The 16,261-nt window shown below is 39.2% G+C and overlaps 1 protein-coding gene across 2 annotated transcripts in view; it reads left to right on the forward strand.

The window, feature by feature from the left end:
* The window catches only part of DGKI (diacylglycerol kinase iota), a 106,334-nt gene that overhangs the window by 73,773 nt on the left and 16,300 nt on the right, over positions 1–16,261 (forward strand). For both annotated transcript variants that reach the window (XM_042889875.1, XM_042889876.1), the window contains one exon: positions 5,025–5,050. In XM_042889875.1, coding sequence (XP_042745809.1) covers positions 5,025–5,050 — 26 coding nt within the window. The remainder of the gene's footprint in view (positions 1–5,024; positions 5,051–16,261) is intronic.

The raw sequence follows: 16,261 nt of genomic DNA on the forward strand, positions 1-16,261 counted from the left end.
GTCCCAGAGGTTTTGATGCAGTTTGCTGAATGAGGAAATTTCCTCACCTTAAAAAAAATAAAATAATAATTAATGTGCTAAGACTTATCTTTCATTCCAATCAGAGAATATGTGAATAAATCCCTACAGGAACACTGTTTTTAGTTCTGAAGAGATGAACACACAAAACGAGGAGAAGCAGATTTAATCTAAAAGCTCTTTCTCTCCATTGCTCACAGGCAGGTACGTGAACGAGAAAGTTTGCAAAAATACATTGCTTGAGCTGGGAAAAAGACAAATGGTCATGAAACCCAGCAAAATTGATGCATGTGGATTGTTATTTGGCCTTTAAATTCTAAATGGATGTTTTTAAATAGGCCTAGTGCAGATGGTTTCTGCTACAGCTTTATTGATTAAAATAGCAACTTCACATCAGCTCCGGGTTTGTTTCTCCAGAGGCTTTCGTCTTCATGAATTATGTACCTATTTACTGAAATTTTGTTAGAATTTGTCTGCTGGAGGTTGCCTGTGTTTTTCTGGATTTTGGAAGCCTTTGTTGACCAGGCACTAAATCGTGACAGCCCCCTGACCTACCTTGCTTAGAAATGAATATTTCTTCCTCCACCCCTCCAGTACTGAATAAATCTAGTGCTTGCATACTAAGGAATGCACTGGGAAACAACTCCTAGTATTTGGCTGTTTGGGGAAGGCTTTCATGATACAGAAAACTGTCTTGTCTGCACCAGAGATTAGACCTTTGCCAGCAATATATCTAAACACTGAAAGAGTGAGCAGAAAAATTTCAGTGAGCTTTGGATCAGTCTCTGAACTCTGAGGCACAGTGCTGTTATAGGAGGACTATGTCTCATGCCTTCAGTACCATGAGTCTTCCCATTTCTTGGAAGCATCTCATGAATGTATGATTAGGGCCTGTTTTCATTATCAGGCTTTTCTGCACATAAGCTAAGTTGCTGGAATATATTTGTGCACCTTGTGTAAGGACAAAGTATAGTGCTTTGCTTTTGTAAGTCACAGTAGACCAGGGAACATGCAGCTTCCACTGTAGACTGAGGCCTGCAGGTGCTAATATCTCTTCTGAGTAGAACTTCATGCTCTACAACAGGAGAACAACACTGCAGGACATGTAGCAAAAGGAGGGATATGAACAGCATGAGAAGTTGGCAACATGCTTTCTTCCTCATTCTTTCTGATCCTCTTCCCTGTTATTGCAGTAAGATTTGTATTCTCTTCAATTAATCAGTACAGCAAAAACTCTTCATAAAGCACCAGCAAACTCAGGACAGAGAAATCAGATTGATACTTTTTGGTGAAAGCATTTGAAATCGGGTTTCCCTTTCACTTTTGTGTATGGGAAAGAGCAATGCTGATAGAAAAACATAAGAATTCTGAAAATGTAGCCAGTCATAGACATATGGACCTCTTTACTCTCTTTTGGGGAAGGGCTAGTAGTGGTAATGATGAACCTACAAGTTAGTTTTGGCAGCACTGTTAATTTTCCAGCAGGAGAAGAGCATAAAGTAACTGTTGTAGATGTCAAAAAAATAAGCAGTTCCATTCTGAAGTGTCTAAGATCAGGATATTGCAGTGCCAGATCCTTTTCCTGAAGGTTGAACTAAATGGAAGTCTCTTCTTGATTTAATTTGCAAAGTGTATTGACCCAGGTGGGGATACAGATCTTGACAGCATGTTAGTTCTTCTGAAATACCTCTGATTTGTCTCTACTTTTTATAAGGCACGGAAGTTGTGAACGATGGCTTGCCTCTTTGTGGCTGTAAAGCACATAGCTAGAATCATTCTCAGAGGGCAGCTGATAGGAGCTAGTTAGACACTTCCTATGTGGATGTTAGCAGCTTGGAATCCACCGTTCTCAGGGCACCCATTTGGTGACCATTGCTGCCACAGTATATCCCTCACACTTCTTAAAGAACTGAAAAAAGATGTGTGACCAGAAATATGAGCATCCACCAGATTTTTTTGTTGTCAGGTAAGTCCCTTGTGGCTGTGGAGAGAGTGGATGTGGTTTAAAGTAGGTCATTATGCTTTCTTTTTTTCATTTCCTTCCTCCCTCTCATAAGAATGGTGTAGACCAAACAATGCATAAAGTGCCCAACACTAACAAAATGGACTTTAAATGAAGTCAGCAGTTCTTCATTTCCTTTCACAGTAGTTACAAGCAAGACTCCTGTTGGAGTAGTTAGGACAGTGCTTGAATGGTTTGGAAAATTCCATCCTCTGCTTAAATGCATGGCCTGAAATTATACAAAATTGTTGAAAGTCCTTTCCTCTGTCAAAATACTCTTTCTGTGAGTAGTGGAATAAAGGAAGTCTAATTTATTGTCTTTAGTCCTTTAGTATCTCAAAATGTGGAAGCTCTTGCTGAGGTTTTCCTATTACTGAGATGTTTAGAACCTTTCTTTGTGTCTTCACAGCTACCTTGGAAAGTTTGACCTCCTGCTATTGCCTTTCCTCATGAAAGCAGTGATTGGATCTCTACCTCCTCTGTTAATAATGCGGGAAATCAGCCAACAGGCTCAAACTTTATTAGTGTGAGGCAGAAATATGCATACATAGTCACAGTATCTTGTGTACATAAACCTTATTTTCTCAAGATACCAGCCTATGCAGCCTCAAAAGATGCCTGATGAACCCTGACAAATGAAAACACTATTAGCAACAGTAGTTCCTGTTAGATTTCTCACTGTTTAACCACTAAGTTCAAAGCATACAAAAAAGGAGCATGGGATTCGTACTTTGCAAAGTACATACTAATTTGGGGTGCATTAAATGTACACAAACCTATTTTTCATTGCACACTTCAATGTTTTAATTGAGAAGGTGGTGGTGGTGGTGTGATGGCATCTCTTGTTGATTTTTTAAGGAACTACTAACATCTGCTTTACAAGGCATAACGAAGATCTAAATTATGGGATAAGCCAAATGTTTATTTTATTGTTTCAAATAAAAGTCTAAAAGGTGATGAAACTGTGCAATTAAGAAATGAAGCCAAGGAATAAATTCAGCTGTTACTGTGAGATACTTTATTAGAAATAGGTGGAGTGCCAAGATACTTCAGCTGAGGACCCTGGTGTGATTCTTGCATGTAAAAATTATCTTTAAAAACCTAAATAATCACACCTTTTGATATGGCCATTTTTACATGGTATAACCTTTGCAGAAATGCTGTGCTGAGTTTTGACTTTCAGAAGGGCTTTTGGTGGGGACTGATGCTGATGAAAGTCGTGGAACAGTCCTAATGATGGCTACTAATCCTCTGAATTGCCTTAATTTTTACAGTATTTTCACAGACATAGATGAAGTTGAAGGACATAGCTGGTTTGGCTGACAGCAGAGCAGGATACATGCTTAGGATGTGCAGCAGCAATCAGAGAATTTAATGGCAATAGTGGATTAATTAATTCTGATCCATACAGATACACTGGCTTCTAGCACAGTCAGAATCTTAATTAGACAATCGCATTTTTCCTTTCACAGTGACCATTGCTCCAGCTGTGCTGTAACTCTTTTGTCTCTTTCTGTTTGAATGTCTCTCTTCTTAAAAATAAAGATTTGCATACCTCGTTAGGAAACCTCCCTTTTCTTTCCATCTTTCCTATTTGCTTCCACGTATTTGAGTATCTGTTTCTGATGTCCTATATAATCCCTCAACCTTACTTTTCAATCTTGTGATATGGAGTATCCTCAGTTCCTTTATTCCTTTAAATCCAGGATTCCTAACCCTTTGCTTTCCCTCTAGCCCCCACTGACTCCATTAAATATACGTACGTTCTTTCCCTCTTTGTTCCTGGTGTACTTTAACTTCCCTTCCTTCTCAGGCTGCTTTTCTAATGTCAACTTTGGTCTGTTTGCTGGCAATACAAACATTTAAAAATCTTTAGTAATTTGGCTTTTTTTGTACGTTGATGCAAAAATTAAGTATGTATTGCAGTGGAAGTGAGAGTTGGTCCATTCACTACAGGAATAAACTCATTGTTAGCTGTGTGGGAAGGTTATACATGCAGTTGAAAATCATGGTCAGGGAGGTGATAAGGCAGTGTTCCAATCCACTGTGTGTCATCACCTGGGTCTCAATAAGCAAAGCACAGCCCAGATTTGGCTATACAATTAGCCTAGTTTTGCTGAGCCAAGCTACTGCAGCAAAGACAAAAATGAAAGGCCAATACTTTACACCTCTTTATGTTCCTTTGCCATGGGTACTTGGCAGCATGATGAGTGAGATCTTTAGCAAGGGGAGCTGTGAATCCCATCCCTGGGATTCAGTGGGGACCTTCTGTTTATCAGCACAGAGTGGTCCCTAATGTTTTATAACCCCTTGCTCTTGGAGTTCTACCAGAGGTTTAAACCATTGGTAGGATGGCCTGTAACATGTTGCTGCTGTTTTGTTGCTTTTCACTGTCCAGATACTGTTTTTTGTTTTTTGTTTTTTAACCTTGATTTTTTTTTTTGTTTGTTCCATTTACGTTGCTTTTGTGAAAGTGCCATTATTATGAATTTGTTAATTCCAATTAATGTTTTATACTCTACATCACACTGACTCATGATAAAAATGGCCTTAGTAGTTGTGAGTTCCTCCGAAGCTGCCCTTTCCTCCATTGCCTCTAGTTGTGAGGGTTCTTCCTGGCCCACACTTAACTATTGTCCATTTGATAATCTTTGGAGGATCAGGATCAAAAGTAGCATGAGCTATTTCTGACAGTAATAGTAGTAAAATTCTTTGCCAAGTACCTATAGAAACTTGTGGCATGAGTGCTTAACAGTGAGATCACAGCCTTATGAATGTGGTTCCATATGGCCACTCATTTGCAGGACCTGCTGCTAGAGAAGGTCTCTGTGCTTTCCGCTCCTTTTTTTTTTTTTTCTTAGCTACCTTACAATCTCTCCTTTGAAATAAGCTCAAGAATAAAATTTTTCAATTCCTCCTTATCTAATTTCCCATAGAGACTTTTGAAACTCGTTTGTGACCTTCTCATGGCACAGGTTGACTGAACTTTCTTGTTTCATTTCAGGTCACCAGTTTCTTCAGAAGATCAAGGTAAGATCTGCTTTATACATACAAATAGCATATTAAAAATTAGATTCAATGACTTGCTAGGAAGCTCTGTTTTAATACAGTTATGTTGGGGAAAAGTAACTTAATAAAATGAAAGCTTGATCTTACTCACATGTTGTTCACATCTGGACATCAAGTGCTTGTTCATGTAGTTGAAGCTGTCAGAAGCTAAGGTTATGCTAAGGAATTTGTAAAATGAATCTTGCCCAAGCAAACTGGTAGTGGTTGCAATTTTTTCATGTAAATGTATGGATAACCTGTAGAAAGTTATGTGTGGATTTGAAGGGAAATATATGGTGTTAGTAATGATGAGCTCCTCTCTTATGGCTCATAGGACAGCAGCTTTGTAACAGAGGAGAATGGATTTATACTTTAAAGGTTTGAACCTAACTTACCTAGTTACCACAAAAATCAGTTTGGGAGCATGGTAAGAAATTCAGCACAGGCTGAAACTTATACATGTAAAAATATTGCTTGAATAGCAAGAGTTGCAGGCTACGGTAATACACTTGCTCTGAAGTAAGCTAAAGGATTCTGTCTTTTCCTGAGATTGCTGTGACTAGCTGGTTAATACTTTGATCAACTTGCATTCTTAGGTGTAAATAACTTTAGAGGAAAATAAATTGTTGTTACTTTGGTACTGAAGTCCAGAAGCATACTGCAAATCAGGAGGAAATAACACTGGCAGAATTATGCAAGGAACAAGGGGGGGGGGGAAAGAGGCTAAAACTGAGAGATGAAAATTCATCATGTAGCTCTGAACCTAGAATATTATTTTGGACACCAAAAAAGAAAAAAAAAGAAAAAAAGAAAAAAAAAGAAAAAAAAAGAAAAAAAAAGAAAAAAAAAGTGTTTTGACATCTAATTTATATGCATTTACAAAATCAGCAAAATTTCTGGACAATACAATGACACTTATGACTTATTTGAGAAAGATCCTGATGTGGAATAGTAAAGGCTTGCAAATGAGGATGTAAAAGAGGTGGGTCTGAGCCTGGGAAAGTGTGGAGCACTACACAAGTGAGCAATAAAAATACTAACTGGTGTTGATGGGACTCAAGAAGGGTTACAGGATATACGCTTGTTTGGTCTTTGGGGTGACTAGTTAGGTAGCCGCCTACATTGTCTTTGGCACCAGCCACGATCTTTTTAATCCAGTATAGTGACTGTCAAACATACCATCATTAATAAATTTTCTTCCATCTCCTCAACGTATGATTTCTAGACAAGGTTATAGAAATAGAAAAGAGGTTAAAACAAAGATCCATGTAGCCTGTCTAGCCCATTCTTCTTGTCTGATCGTAGTAGATGCCTGATAAATAAGAGCAGGAAGGTGACAGAAGCATACAGTTTGACTTTTGGTGTACCTACCCTATCCGCCTCTAGTGATTTGCAGCAGACTGACATCATGAACCAAAGATTTCTTTCTCATTTAATAGCTTATCTGCTTTTTAGCATAACCACAGCTTTTTAATACAAAGTACCAGACACCTATGGCATGCTAATCAGTACTCTCCATTTCTCCAACCCTCAGAAGAAATTTGAAAACATTATTGTTTAGTATACCCTTTCCAAATCTAGACTTAATGTGCTTTGGAGCGCATAAACTTGTTAATGATAGACTGCTTTTGCTTTATCATTTCCTTTGTATTTATGCCATTGCCTCATTTTTATCTATTAATAGAGCAACAGAGTGTATAAAGTATTTCCTTGTATGTCTTTAAATTTCATTATTTCCTAATGTCATGATGTATTCCTTCGTTGCAATATTTTTATACTGTTCTATTCTTTCACAAAATCTTCCTGTTTTCCATCTACCATCTGCTGCCAGGGTCTGGCTTTTTAGGTTTGATAAACATCTCTGAATAGCCCCTTACTTCCCTCTCTTCACTTTCTCTTGTAAAAAACTTCTGAAATACAAGGTGAAAGGCCTATGTTTGTTTGACAAATTGCTGATCACAGAATCACCCGGGTTGGAAGGGACCCCAAGGATCATGTAGTTCCAACCCCCCTGCCTAGCAGGGCCACCAAACATACACATTCAGATCAGGTTGCCCAGGACCCCGTCCAACCTGGCCTTAAACACGTCCAAGGACGGGGCATCCACAACCTCCCTGGGCAGCCCGTTCCAGGGCCTAACCACTCTCCTAGTAAAGAACTTCCCCCTAACATCCAACCTAAATCTTCCCTCCTTCAACTTAAAACCATTTCCCCTAGTCCTGCTGTTATCAGCCCTTCTGAACAGTTTACTCCCCTCCTGGGTGTAGGTTTCCTTCAGGTATTGATAGGCTGCAATGAGGTCACCCCGCAGCCTTCTCTTCTCCAGGCTGAACAAGCCCAACTCCCTCAGCCTGTCCCCATAGGGGAGGTGCTCCAGCCCCCTGATCATCTTAGTCGCCCTCTTCTGGACCCTTTCCAAAATCTCTATGTCTTTCTTGTACTGAGGGCTCCACACCTGGACACAGTACTCCAGATGGGAGACTCCTGATGAGGTAGTGCTATTTATTAGATTATTATTTTTTTGTTTAGTAAGGCAATAATGCTTTAAAGTGTTCAGAGGGTTAAGATCATGCTGTAATCTTACCTCACTGTCCATCCTTACCATCCTTACCATCACACTCTGTCCTTTCTTTCTGCTGCTCTTCCCTATTATTGGACAGCTTTCTAGTGATGATTTTCTGATGGTGTTATGTGTTGGCCATTGCTGAGAAAAGACATTTCTACTATCTTGTGCATTCACTTCCTATTTGTTTTTTGATCTTTTTTTTTCTTCTTCTTTAATCTTTGGGATCCTTTCTTCTTTTTTTTCCTTTTCTCCTTTTTTTTTTTTTTTTTTTTCCCTGACTTCTTCTGTGTGTTTCTTTCTTTTCCATTATTCTTACGACCCTTTTCAAATGTCTCTTTTCCCTTGTCCATGGTCTTCTTGCTGCATTGTGAATAGGTTCTTGCATTGTGCTCTTCACTTTGGTTTCTCATTGTTCTTCTCCTCAGTGTGCAGCACCTGGCTCTAGTATTAGTGTCCAGAAGCAGCCATAGCACTCATGGAGTAACAGAGTTGCTACCAGGATTAGCATCTAATGTGAGTGGCACTTCCATTAATCCCTGACAGGACAATGCATTATGCTGAGCTGAAGAGAGGGTGAGTCTGAAGCACTGTCTGTCTGTGACTGGACATCTATTGAACAATTGTAACAGTGCACAATACTCCTTGTTATGGACACGTGTTAAAGGCACCTTTATCAGTTACTAAATGGAGCCATTTTAATAGCCTCAGAAAGAGAATCAGTACCACTAGAAATCCTTGAAGCTTTTGTCTATGCCTTTGGTACAAGGTACTTAAGACATGAGCATTTGGAGAATGAAATCCAATTTCTTTCCTTCTTCTTTTTTTCTTAAACAAAACACCAAAACATATGAAGACCAGGTAGAAAAACTAACTCCCAGTTTCCCTAATAGTCTGACCAAACATATCCAGCAAAGTAAAAATGAAAGCATGGTAATTTGGAGAAGGTTTTAGGGTAGAAACCCACGAACAAGGCTTTTTGCCTTGTTTTCCTCTAGCAGACATTATTTTTGTTGCATCAGAATAATTTCTGGCAAGCTTTGCTATGTTAAACTCAATATCTTTTTGCTGCAGTAGATTCCAAACTCATGAGGGAGTAGGGCATAAGTGAGAAATGAGAAATTAGGACAAGAGGCAAATATCATCAAAAGAGAAATTTTGGAGAAGGTTGTTATTACAGTGTCATATTATTACTGTGTCATAATACAACACAGTGGGTAGAGGTGAAGAGTGATTTTCTGTTTGGAAAGACAAGTAGGGACACCTGAAGGTCTTTCAGATTCTGTCAGGGGCTGATTTTTTGATAGCCATCCAATCTAAATACCTTGTCTTTTAAAAGCATTTTTTTCCAGAGCCAGAAGTGCATTAGAAGTGAAAGGGTTTTAAATGATGACCATCAAACTAGCATCTGTTAGAAGACTTTTCCATAGGGATTACTTGGCATAGCATTCAGCAGGAAGCTTGGGGTGAGAAATACAATACTGTGTATACAGGCCCCTGTGGGTGAAGATTGCCACAGAGGTTGTGGAGTTTCCTTCTATGGAGAAATTCAAAACAACTTGGATGCTTTAGTGTGGAACCTACTCTGGGGAATGTGCTTTATCAGAAGCTGGACTAGATGACCTCTGAAGGTCCCTTCCAACCACTACAATCCTGTGATTCTGTGATAAGGAAGGGAGTGACCAAGTGTATGCATGAAAGACAGTGCAGAATCCTATACAGAACAGTGCAGAAATTGTCCTATACAGACAGTGAAAATACAGAAAATTGTCCTATACAGACAGTGCAGATCCTATACAGAAAAATGCTTCGCCATCTAGTATTGACACCTCTCTTCTAGACAGTGTGCTGTGCATTAGTGTGCTCCAGTGTTGTCTGCCCTATTAAAGGGAAGAGGTCTGAACTTACGAAATGAGTGTGGGAGTCCCAGAAAACAGCACAAGAGCTGAGAACACTGACTGGAAAATGGGGATTTCCTGTTGTCCATATTGACCTTGGGAACCTGTGCTTCACCCCATTGACCTTCTTTCTTGTTTCTGGCTCACTAATCACTGGTCTTGCTAGTCAGAGTCTGCAAATGAACAGTCTCTTCACAAGTGGGCTTTTAAAATGTATTTATTTATTTATTCTTAAAGCAGGCTTCTATTCTGAATAAAAGGATAACAACTCCAGAGTTGTTGCTGAATCTTTCAGTGCTGGTAGAGTCATTAAAAACAAAACAACAAAAACTTCTGTTTTGTAAACCAGATTCCTTCAAAGGGGAGTGATGGTGGTTTTTGCACATCTCCAACTGAGAAGCTATATTCTTCAGGGTGATGTTGCTGCAACAAATTGTAACAAATTAAGATGTCTTGGAATGCTTTCACTGAACAAGTCAAAGGCAGTGCTGCAGGGAGGAGGGGCTCCTGACTGCAGGTATTTATTTTGATTAATTAGCCACTTTGAGAAGAAAGCCATCCTGGATAGTGTTTTGAAAGTATGTCTGTGGCCAGCTGAACCAACAGTAGTGTGGGGATCTGATCAGAGTTTGTGTGTTCACATCTCAGCATAGGGTGGTTTCGATTGAGAGCCATAATACCTATAGCAAGAGAAAGTGTTCTGTGAAAGCATTTCTCTAGGACTGAGGGAGGTCCATTCTCCAAAACCATTAGAAGGTACCTATATCCCATCTCCCATTATATCTAAATAGGCTGAGGGATCAGTAGGCAGCTGGGAAGAAAAGGTCTGGCAGATGTAGGTAGTAGGGAAAAAGAGAAATTTCTTTCCAGCTTTTCACTGTCTTTATCCCTTTCTCCTTGGAAGGGCATAGGATCAGTGAAAGTGTTGTCTGGAGAACAGGGCATCAGTTTTCAAGCAGAAGATCTGGGTGACCTAACATTGTACTTCACTCCTGCTTTTTGTTTCTGATAACACAGTGATGCTCCTTGTGGTCAGTTGACCAAAGGTAACTCATTGAAATAACAAAGGAAAGAAAATTCCCTCCAAACACTCAAGAATCTGGCCAGCAAATAAAAGCTTGAACTGACCTTCAGATTGTTTATTCCTACTGTGAAGACCTAACTTTTAATATGAGCTACTTAGATATTGCTGGACAAAGGCACTGCAGCTAGCCTTGCTGTGGCAAAGACCTGAAGGAATTGCAATAGGAGTATCTGTAATAGTAATGGTCTGCCATGTTATGGGAGGGGGAGGAATGACACGATCCTCACTGTTCCTGTTTTTTTTTTTTTTTTTTTTTTTTTTTTTTTTTTTTTTTTTTTTTTTGCGACCCTTTTTTTGTTTTTAAATAAAAAAAGTAAATCACTTCTTAATTATTTCGCCTAGAACTCCCCTCCTGCCAAACTACTGCCACTCTGTTGATAAAATGTCTGCATTAGTCAGCCACAGTCTTCCCTGCCTTGTGTTCTTGCTTCATCAGAGACATTTTCTTCCACCACATCACTCCTGAAAATGACAGTAATTGTTCCCATCTTGGCTTAAAAATAAAAATGGTGGAAGGCAAAAGGAAATTAAAAAAAGGAATGATGTCTGCCAGATGGTATTTAGTTTATCTGCAACTGCTCTTTGGGTTTTTGGACCATTTACAAAGGAAGCTCTTTCGCCTTATGGTCATCCCTTCCCTTTGTAAAACTAGTTGAGACTGTCTTGCAGGAAATGTTTAGCATTAGGATTTGAATACTTCCACTCCTAACTATCAACTACACTCTCAGCTCAGCACCAGTGCCACATAAACAATTCAGGGTGGACTCTAATTGGCATCAAATTACCTTTAAACTAGTCTGACAGTGCAAATGGGGCCTTAAAGGCAGCTTGGGTGTAATTTACATCTGCTTGAAAGCCTCTTTATCCTTCCAGAGTTTTATGAAGGGACTTCTGTGTAAGTGAGAATTTGGCCTTTCTTTTCCTTTACTGTGTGTGTTATTTTTACTTAAAAAACAAAACAAAACAAGAAACAAAACAAAAAACCCATTTTTTTTTAAACTTTTTTTCTTAATCTTTTCTCTAAACAGTGATTTGAAACTGTGTGTTGTTTGAATCTGAAATTCTAAAAAGAAAAGGTTTTTAATACAAAAACTACCTGAGCAAGGTGTGATTTTTTCATGATAAATTCCTTTGTTTTATTCCCAAATTAGGCAAACAGATGCAGTTAATACTGAGTCAGTTCTTCCCTTTATATTTGCACAGAATTAGGTAGTTTTGCAGCTAAAGGACAACCCAAACTGTTGAGAAGGACTTTTTACCTCTTTGAGCAATCCCAGAAATAGATATTATTGAAGTATGACTTGTTCAGAGGGCCAGCATGCTTCAAAAGTGCCTCTTAAACCACAGGAGACGGTTTGCTCATACACACGTTTTCCTGTACAGATGGATTAGCTGGAGATGCTTTGCGAAGGCCCTGTGCTGAACAGTCATCAGACTTTTGTGCCTGGCTGCTGTTCAGCTGATGTGCTTCTGAGCTTTTAGTTGTAGCAGATTGTCTATTTTCTTGTTCTCTTAGGAATATTTTGAACTCTCAGGCTCTTTATCTGATTTTCTTTCATGGAAATAGTGCTTTGCAGCTCTTCTCTCATGAGCTACATTGACCACTGCTGAAGTCCTGAGATTCCCTAAGAAGTCTGAGCCTTTCCCAAAGCTGAAATCTTGTGGGGAAATCTTGTTTACCATCTGTTTCCTTAGGATATTGGATAGTGGGAGCAAACAAATACATTTTGGAAAAAGTTTCAAAATCAATCAGTCTCTGCCATAGTCAACAACAACAACAAAACACCAACCAAACACCTGTACATTGTAGGTTTGGAATCTGTGGACATTCAGATCTGTGAACATTCAGCGAAAATGCTGAATGTTCTTATTTTTATCACAGTTCTTACACAGTCTTGAGTCTGCTGTATAACTCCTTTAGTAAGTCCAGAAACCTTTGCCTGTTTCCTGTTCCCTTGGCAGCCTACTCCTTCAGGAATTTCCAGTTTTCAGAAGGGCTTGTGAGAGACTTATTTTTTTAAAGATATAAATGCATTTTGCGCATGAAAGTAATTGATGAGTGATTCCTTCTCCTTACCTCAACCAACCCTTGAGCCCTTTTCCATTGTATTTTCTCCTCTTCTTTCGTTGAGGAGAGTGAGAGAGTGGTTGTGGTAGACTTTAGCTGCCCATAAAGGTGAAACCACCACACTGTCAAATAGTAGTACTAAGCTTTTTGTTCAGACAGATTCCTTAGTAGTATCTGGTCTGGTTTTACAGTGTTCTCTTGAAAATTGGTGTTTTTTCCCTCAACACAGCTTTTCCTATATATAGCTGTAAGAAAAAAAAATCAGTCCTGAGGTTTATGATAGGATCAAATATCTGTTTCCTTATCTTGGCACTCATATAATAATAGATTCCAAAGGGAATAGATGTCTCTTACTAGGGCTTGATTGACTGGGATGTGAGTCCAAACTGGGTAGCCCATATTCAGAGAGCTTTTCCATGTTTTATAATGATGAACATTTTTAAGTCCTCTTCCAATGAATACGAAGTTTTCTTTTTTTCTGCAGAATTCTAACCCAGTATTTCCATTGGCCATTTTGCTTTGCTGCGTTTATTTTTAGTTACTCTTTTGACCCTCATACCCACACAGATATATTTATTTCCATTTCTTTTTTTCGGAAACCCCTCAATGCATGAGATTTTATTCCCATTTACTTTTGTTTGTTGCCATCTTTAGTAGTTGTTTCCAGTACTTGCAGGTGCATAAAAGACATGAAGAAACATTTAATTGCTCTTTCTTCTCCGCTTAGCTTCAAAGAGAAATGTTTAAGCATCATCAGCTTCAGTGAGACTTGAGACTGCAGATCAAAGACCTGCCAGCTTGCAGTCATTCCAACAAAGCATTTTTAATTTTTTATTTAATTTCTCAGTTATGTAGACAATCTGGAGTACATATTTTAAAGGGTGTTTTTTATTTTATTTTATTTTTTTTTTTTTCCCCCCAATAACCTTAAAAGCAGATTAAATATTAAGAAGAGGTGACTGGCTTATAAAAGCTCAAATGCAGAGATTTTCAGCTTTTCTTCACTGTGGATCCCTAAAAACTGTCTGTGGTACTGGCAGACCCTTTTAGATATGTCAGCTGAGATGCTAGTTTATCATTTTCCTCGTGGAAGGGAAGTAGTCATAAAATCACAGGAATCATAGAATCACAGGAACACTAAGGTTGGAAAAGACCTATAAGATCATCCAGTCCAACCATCAAATCATGGAGTGACTTGGGTTGGAAGGGACCTTAAAGATCATCAAGTTCCAACTGCACTGGCACAGGCAGAGTTGCCAACCACGTAATCAAGGACCTAGATCAAATTGCCTAGGGCCCCATCCAGCCTGGCCTTAAATGCCTCTATGGATTGGGCACCCACAGCTTCTCTGCGCAGACTGGTCCAGCACCTCCTTGTCTTCTGAGTAAAGAATTTCTCCCTGACATCTAATCTAAGTCTGACCTCTTTTACTTTGAAACCATTCCTCCTTGTCCTATCACCATCTACCTATGTAAAGCGTTGATTTCTCTCCTGCTTAAAATCTGCCTTTAAGCACTGAATGGTTGCGTAAGGTCTCCCCTGAGCCTTCTCTTCTCCGGGCTGAAGAAGCCCAACTCCCTCGACTTTTCTCTGTAGGAGAGGTGCTCCAGCCCTCTGATATTCTTTGTGGCCCTCCTATGGATCCATTCCAAAAGCTCCATATCTTTCTTGTGCTGAGGGTCCCAGATCTGGACTCAGTACTCCAGATGGGACCTCACAAGGGCAGAGCAGAGGGGAACAATCCCCTCCCTGTCCCTGCTGGCCACCCCTATTCTGATGTAACCCATCATACTATTGGCCTTTTGGGCTGCAAATGCACACTGTTGGCTCATGTTAAGTTATTCCATAGACAGCTTCTCCAAAGTGGCCTGATCCATCACCTTTTCCTGCAGCCCAAGGTTGAAGGTCAGCCTGCAGTAAAAGAAAGGTCAGCTCTGTACATTTCTGTATAAGTTATGTTCCTGTCAGCTTTTCATATTAGGATTGATATTTACTGGATTGTACAGAGCTTTTACAAGCTTTTACAAATTGTTGTTTACAGAGAAAACAGTGTATTTCTGAATGATAATCTATATAGACTACACACTCACTTGAGAGCTTAGCTTTTTGAGTGACTGAAATAGTTATTATTGATTTTGATAAAACCATTGATTTTGGTAAAACTAGTGCAAAATTATGAACAGGAACTTGTTTTCTTATCGTTTTTTGTAATGCTGAACTTTAATAGCTCAGAAGACTCCTGCTGTGTAAAAAGAACACTCTTCTAGTCAGGGTCAGCTTTTAACTTCTCAACATGTAAAACAGTAATTATTTTAAATTTCTGGTTCTGTGAATTTCATAGTCCTCAGCAGTAATAAAGAATGGGGAATGTTCTGGAAGCTAATGATAGGCCAAGTTAAGTTTAATAACAGCGAAGAAATGTGATGATGTCACCTTCTGCTGCAGGTTTTTTTTATTTTATTTTTTTATTGCTATCAGCCCAGCAAGGTTTGAGTGAGGCAGCATTTGAAGAGGTGATCCTTAAGAGTTCCCTGGAGCATATCTGGCAGGAAATGGAGATGTACGCCGAGGCTCATAGTCAGATGACTCACAGTGGAACCCTGAAGTCTAATGTATTTGTTATCTGCTTCTAACCAGAAAGAAACATCCAGCACTGAAATGTGGATGGGATGTTAATTCCAAGTTCTTTGTCTTAGAAAGAGCTGGATGGCTGTAGCCGCTGCCTGATAAATGAGGTTTGTACAAGGTCCTGAATATTTCAGATCATCACTTGTCTTACTGTGTCTTCTGGAGGAGCTAAAGGTTTTATCAGCCCCAATTTTTTTACACTTTGGAGTTATGGTTGGTAAATCCTACCAGAATTTCTCATGTGCTTAAATGCAAGATTCCTTGCTTACTGTCTTACATGGTCAGGTGCATAGTTAGCCTTATAATTTTTAACCTGTAGTAAGATGTGCTATCATAAATAATGCTTTGCTTTCACACAGTGCGTTTTGTTCTTATACCTCAAATACCTTATACCTGCACTTTAATCATGGATGTGACAACTCCTTTGTGCAGTACTTATATCTTAAAGCACTTTTAAATATTATGCTCCCTCCACTGATGCTCCCCAGACCTTCACTGAAGAATTCCCTGAAAACAGCAATAGCTTCAAAGAAGGCAAAACGGTTTTATCATTATTCACTATGGCTTAGTTTGCATGGTAGTAGCAGTTGTAACTGTGACCTAGAAAGCATAAAACCAAGTGTGCAGTCTGGCTAGTAAAATCTGGAAGATATTTATGGCTTATGGTTGCCTTTACTCACATAAAAAGACAGATTAATTCTGTACTGCTGATGTTGGCAGACTGTAGAACCATACTGTGCTTTGAGATTCTTTTCTGTCATATCAGTAGCCTGGGGCTGAGACCCACTTATGTCCTTGGCATTGAGCTGATCAGCAGCTTTGGGATCAGAGGGTAATTTTCCTGCATGGCAGATGGGAAGGTGTAGTTGTCGGTGGCTGAGCCTTTCCTCACTCAAGATGGTTCTGATAATTGTCTTTATCAAATATTGCTTCTGAAGAAAGAAGATAGTG

The sequence above is a fragment of the Lagopus leucura genome, unplaced genomic scaffold, assembly GCF_019238085.1.
Source record: "Lagopus leucura isolate 7727_CA_CO unplaced genomic scaffold, USGS_WTPT01 Super-Scaffold_100159, whole genome shotgun sequence".
NCBI classification, from domain to species: domain Eukaryota; kingdom Metazoa; phylum Chordata; class Aves; order Galliformes; family Phasianidae; genus Lagopus; species Lagopus leucura.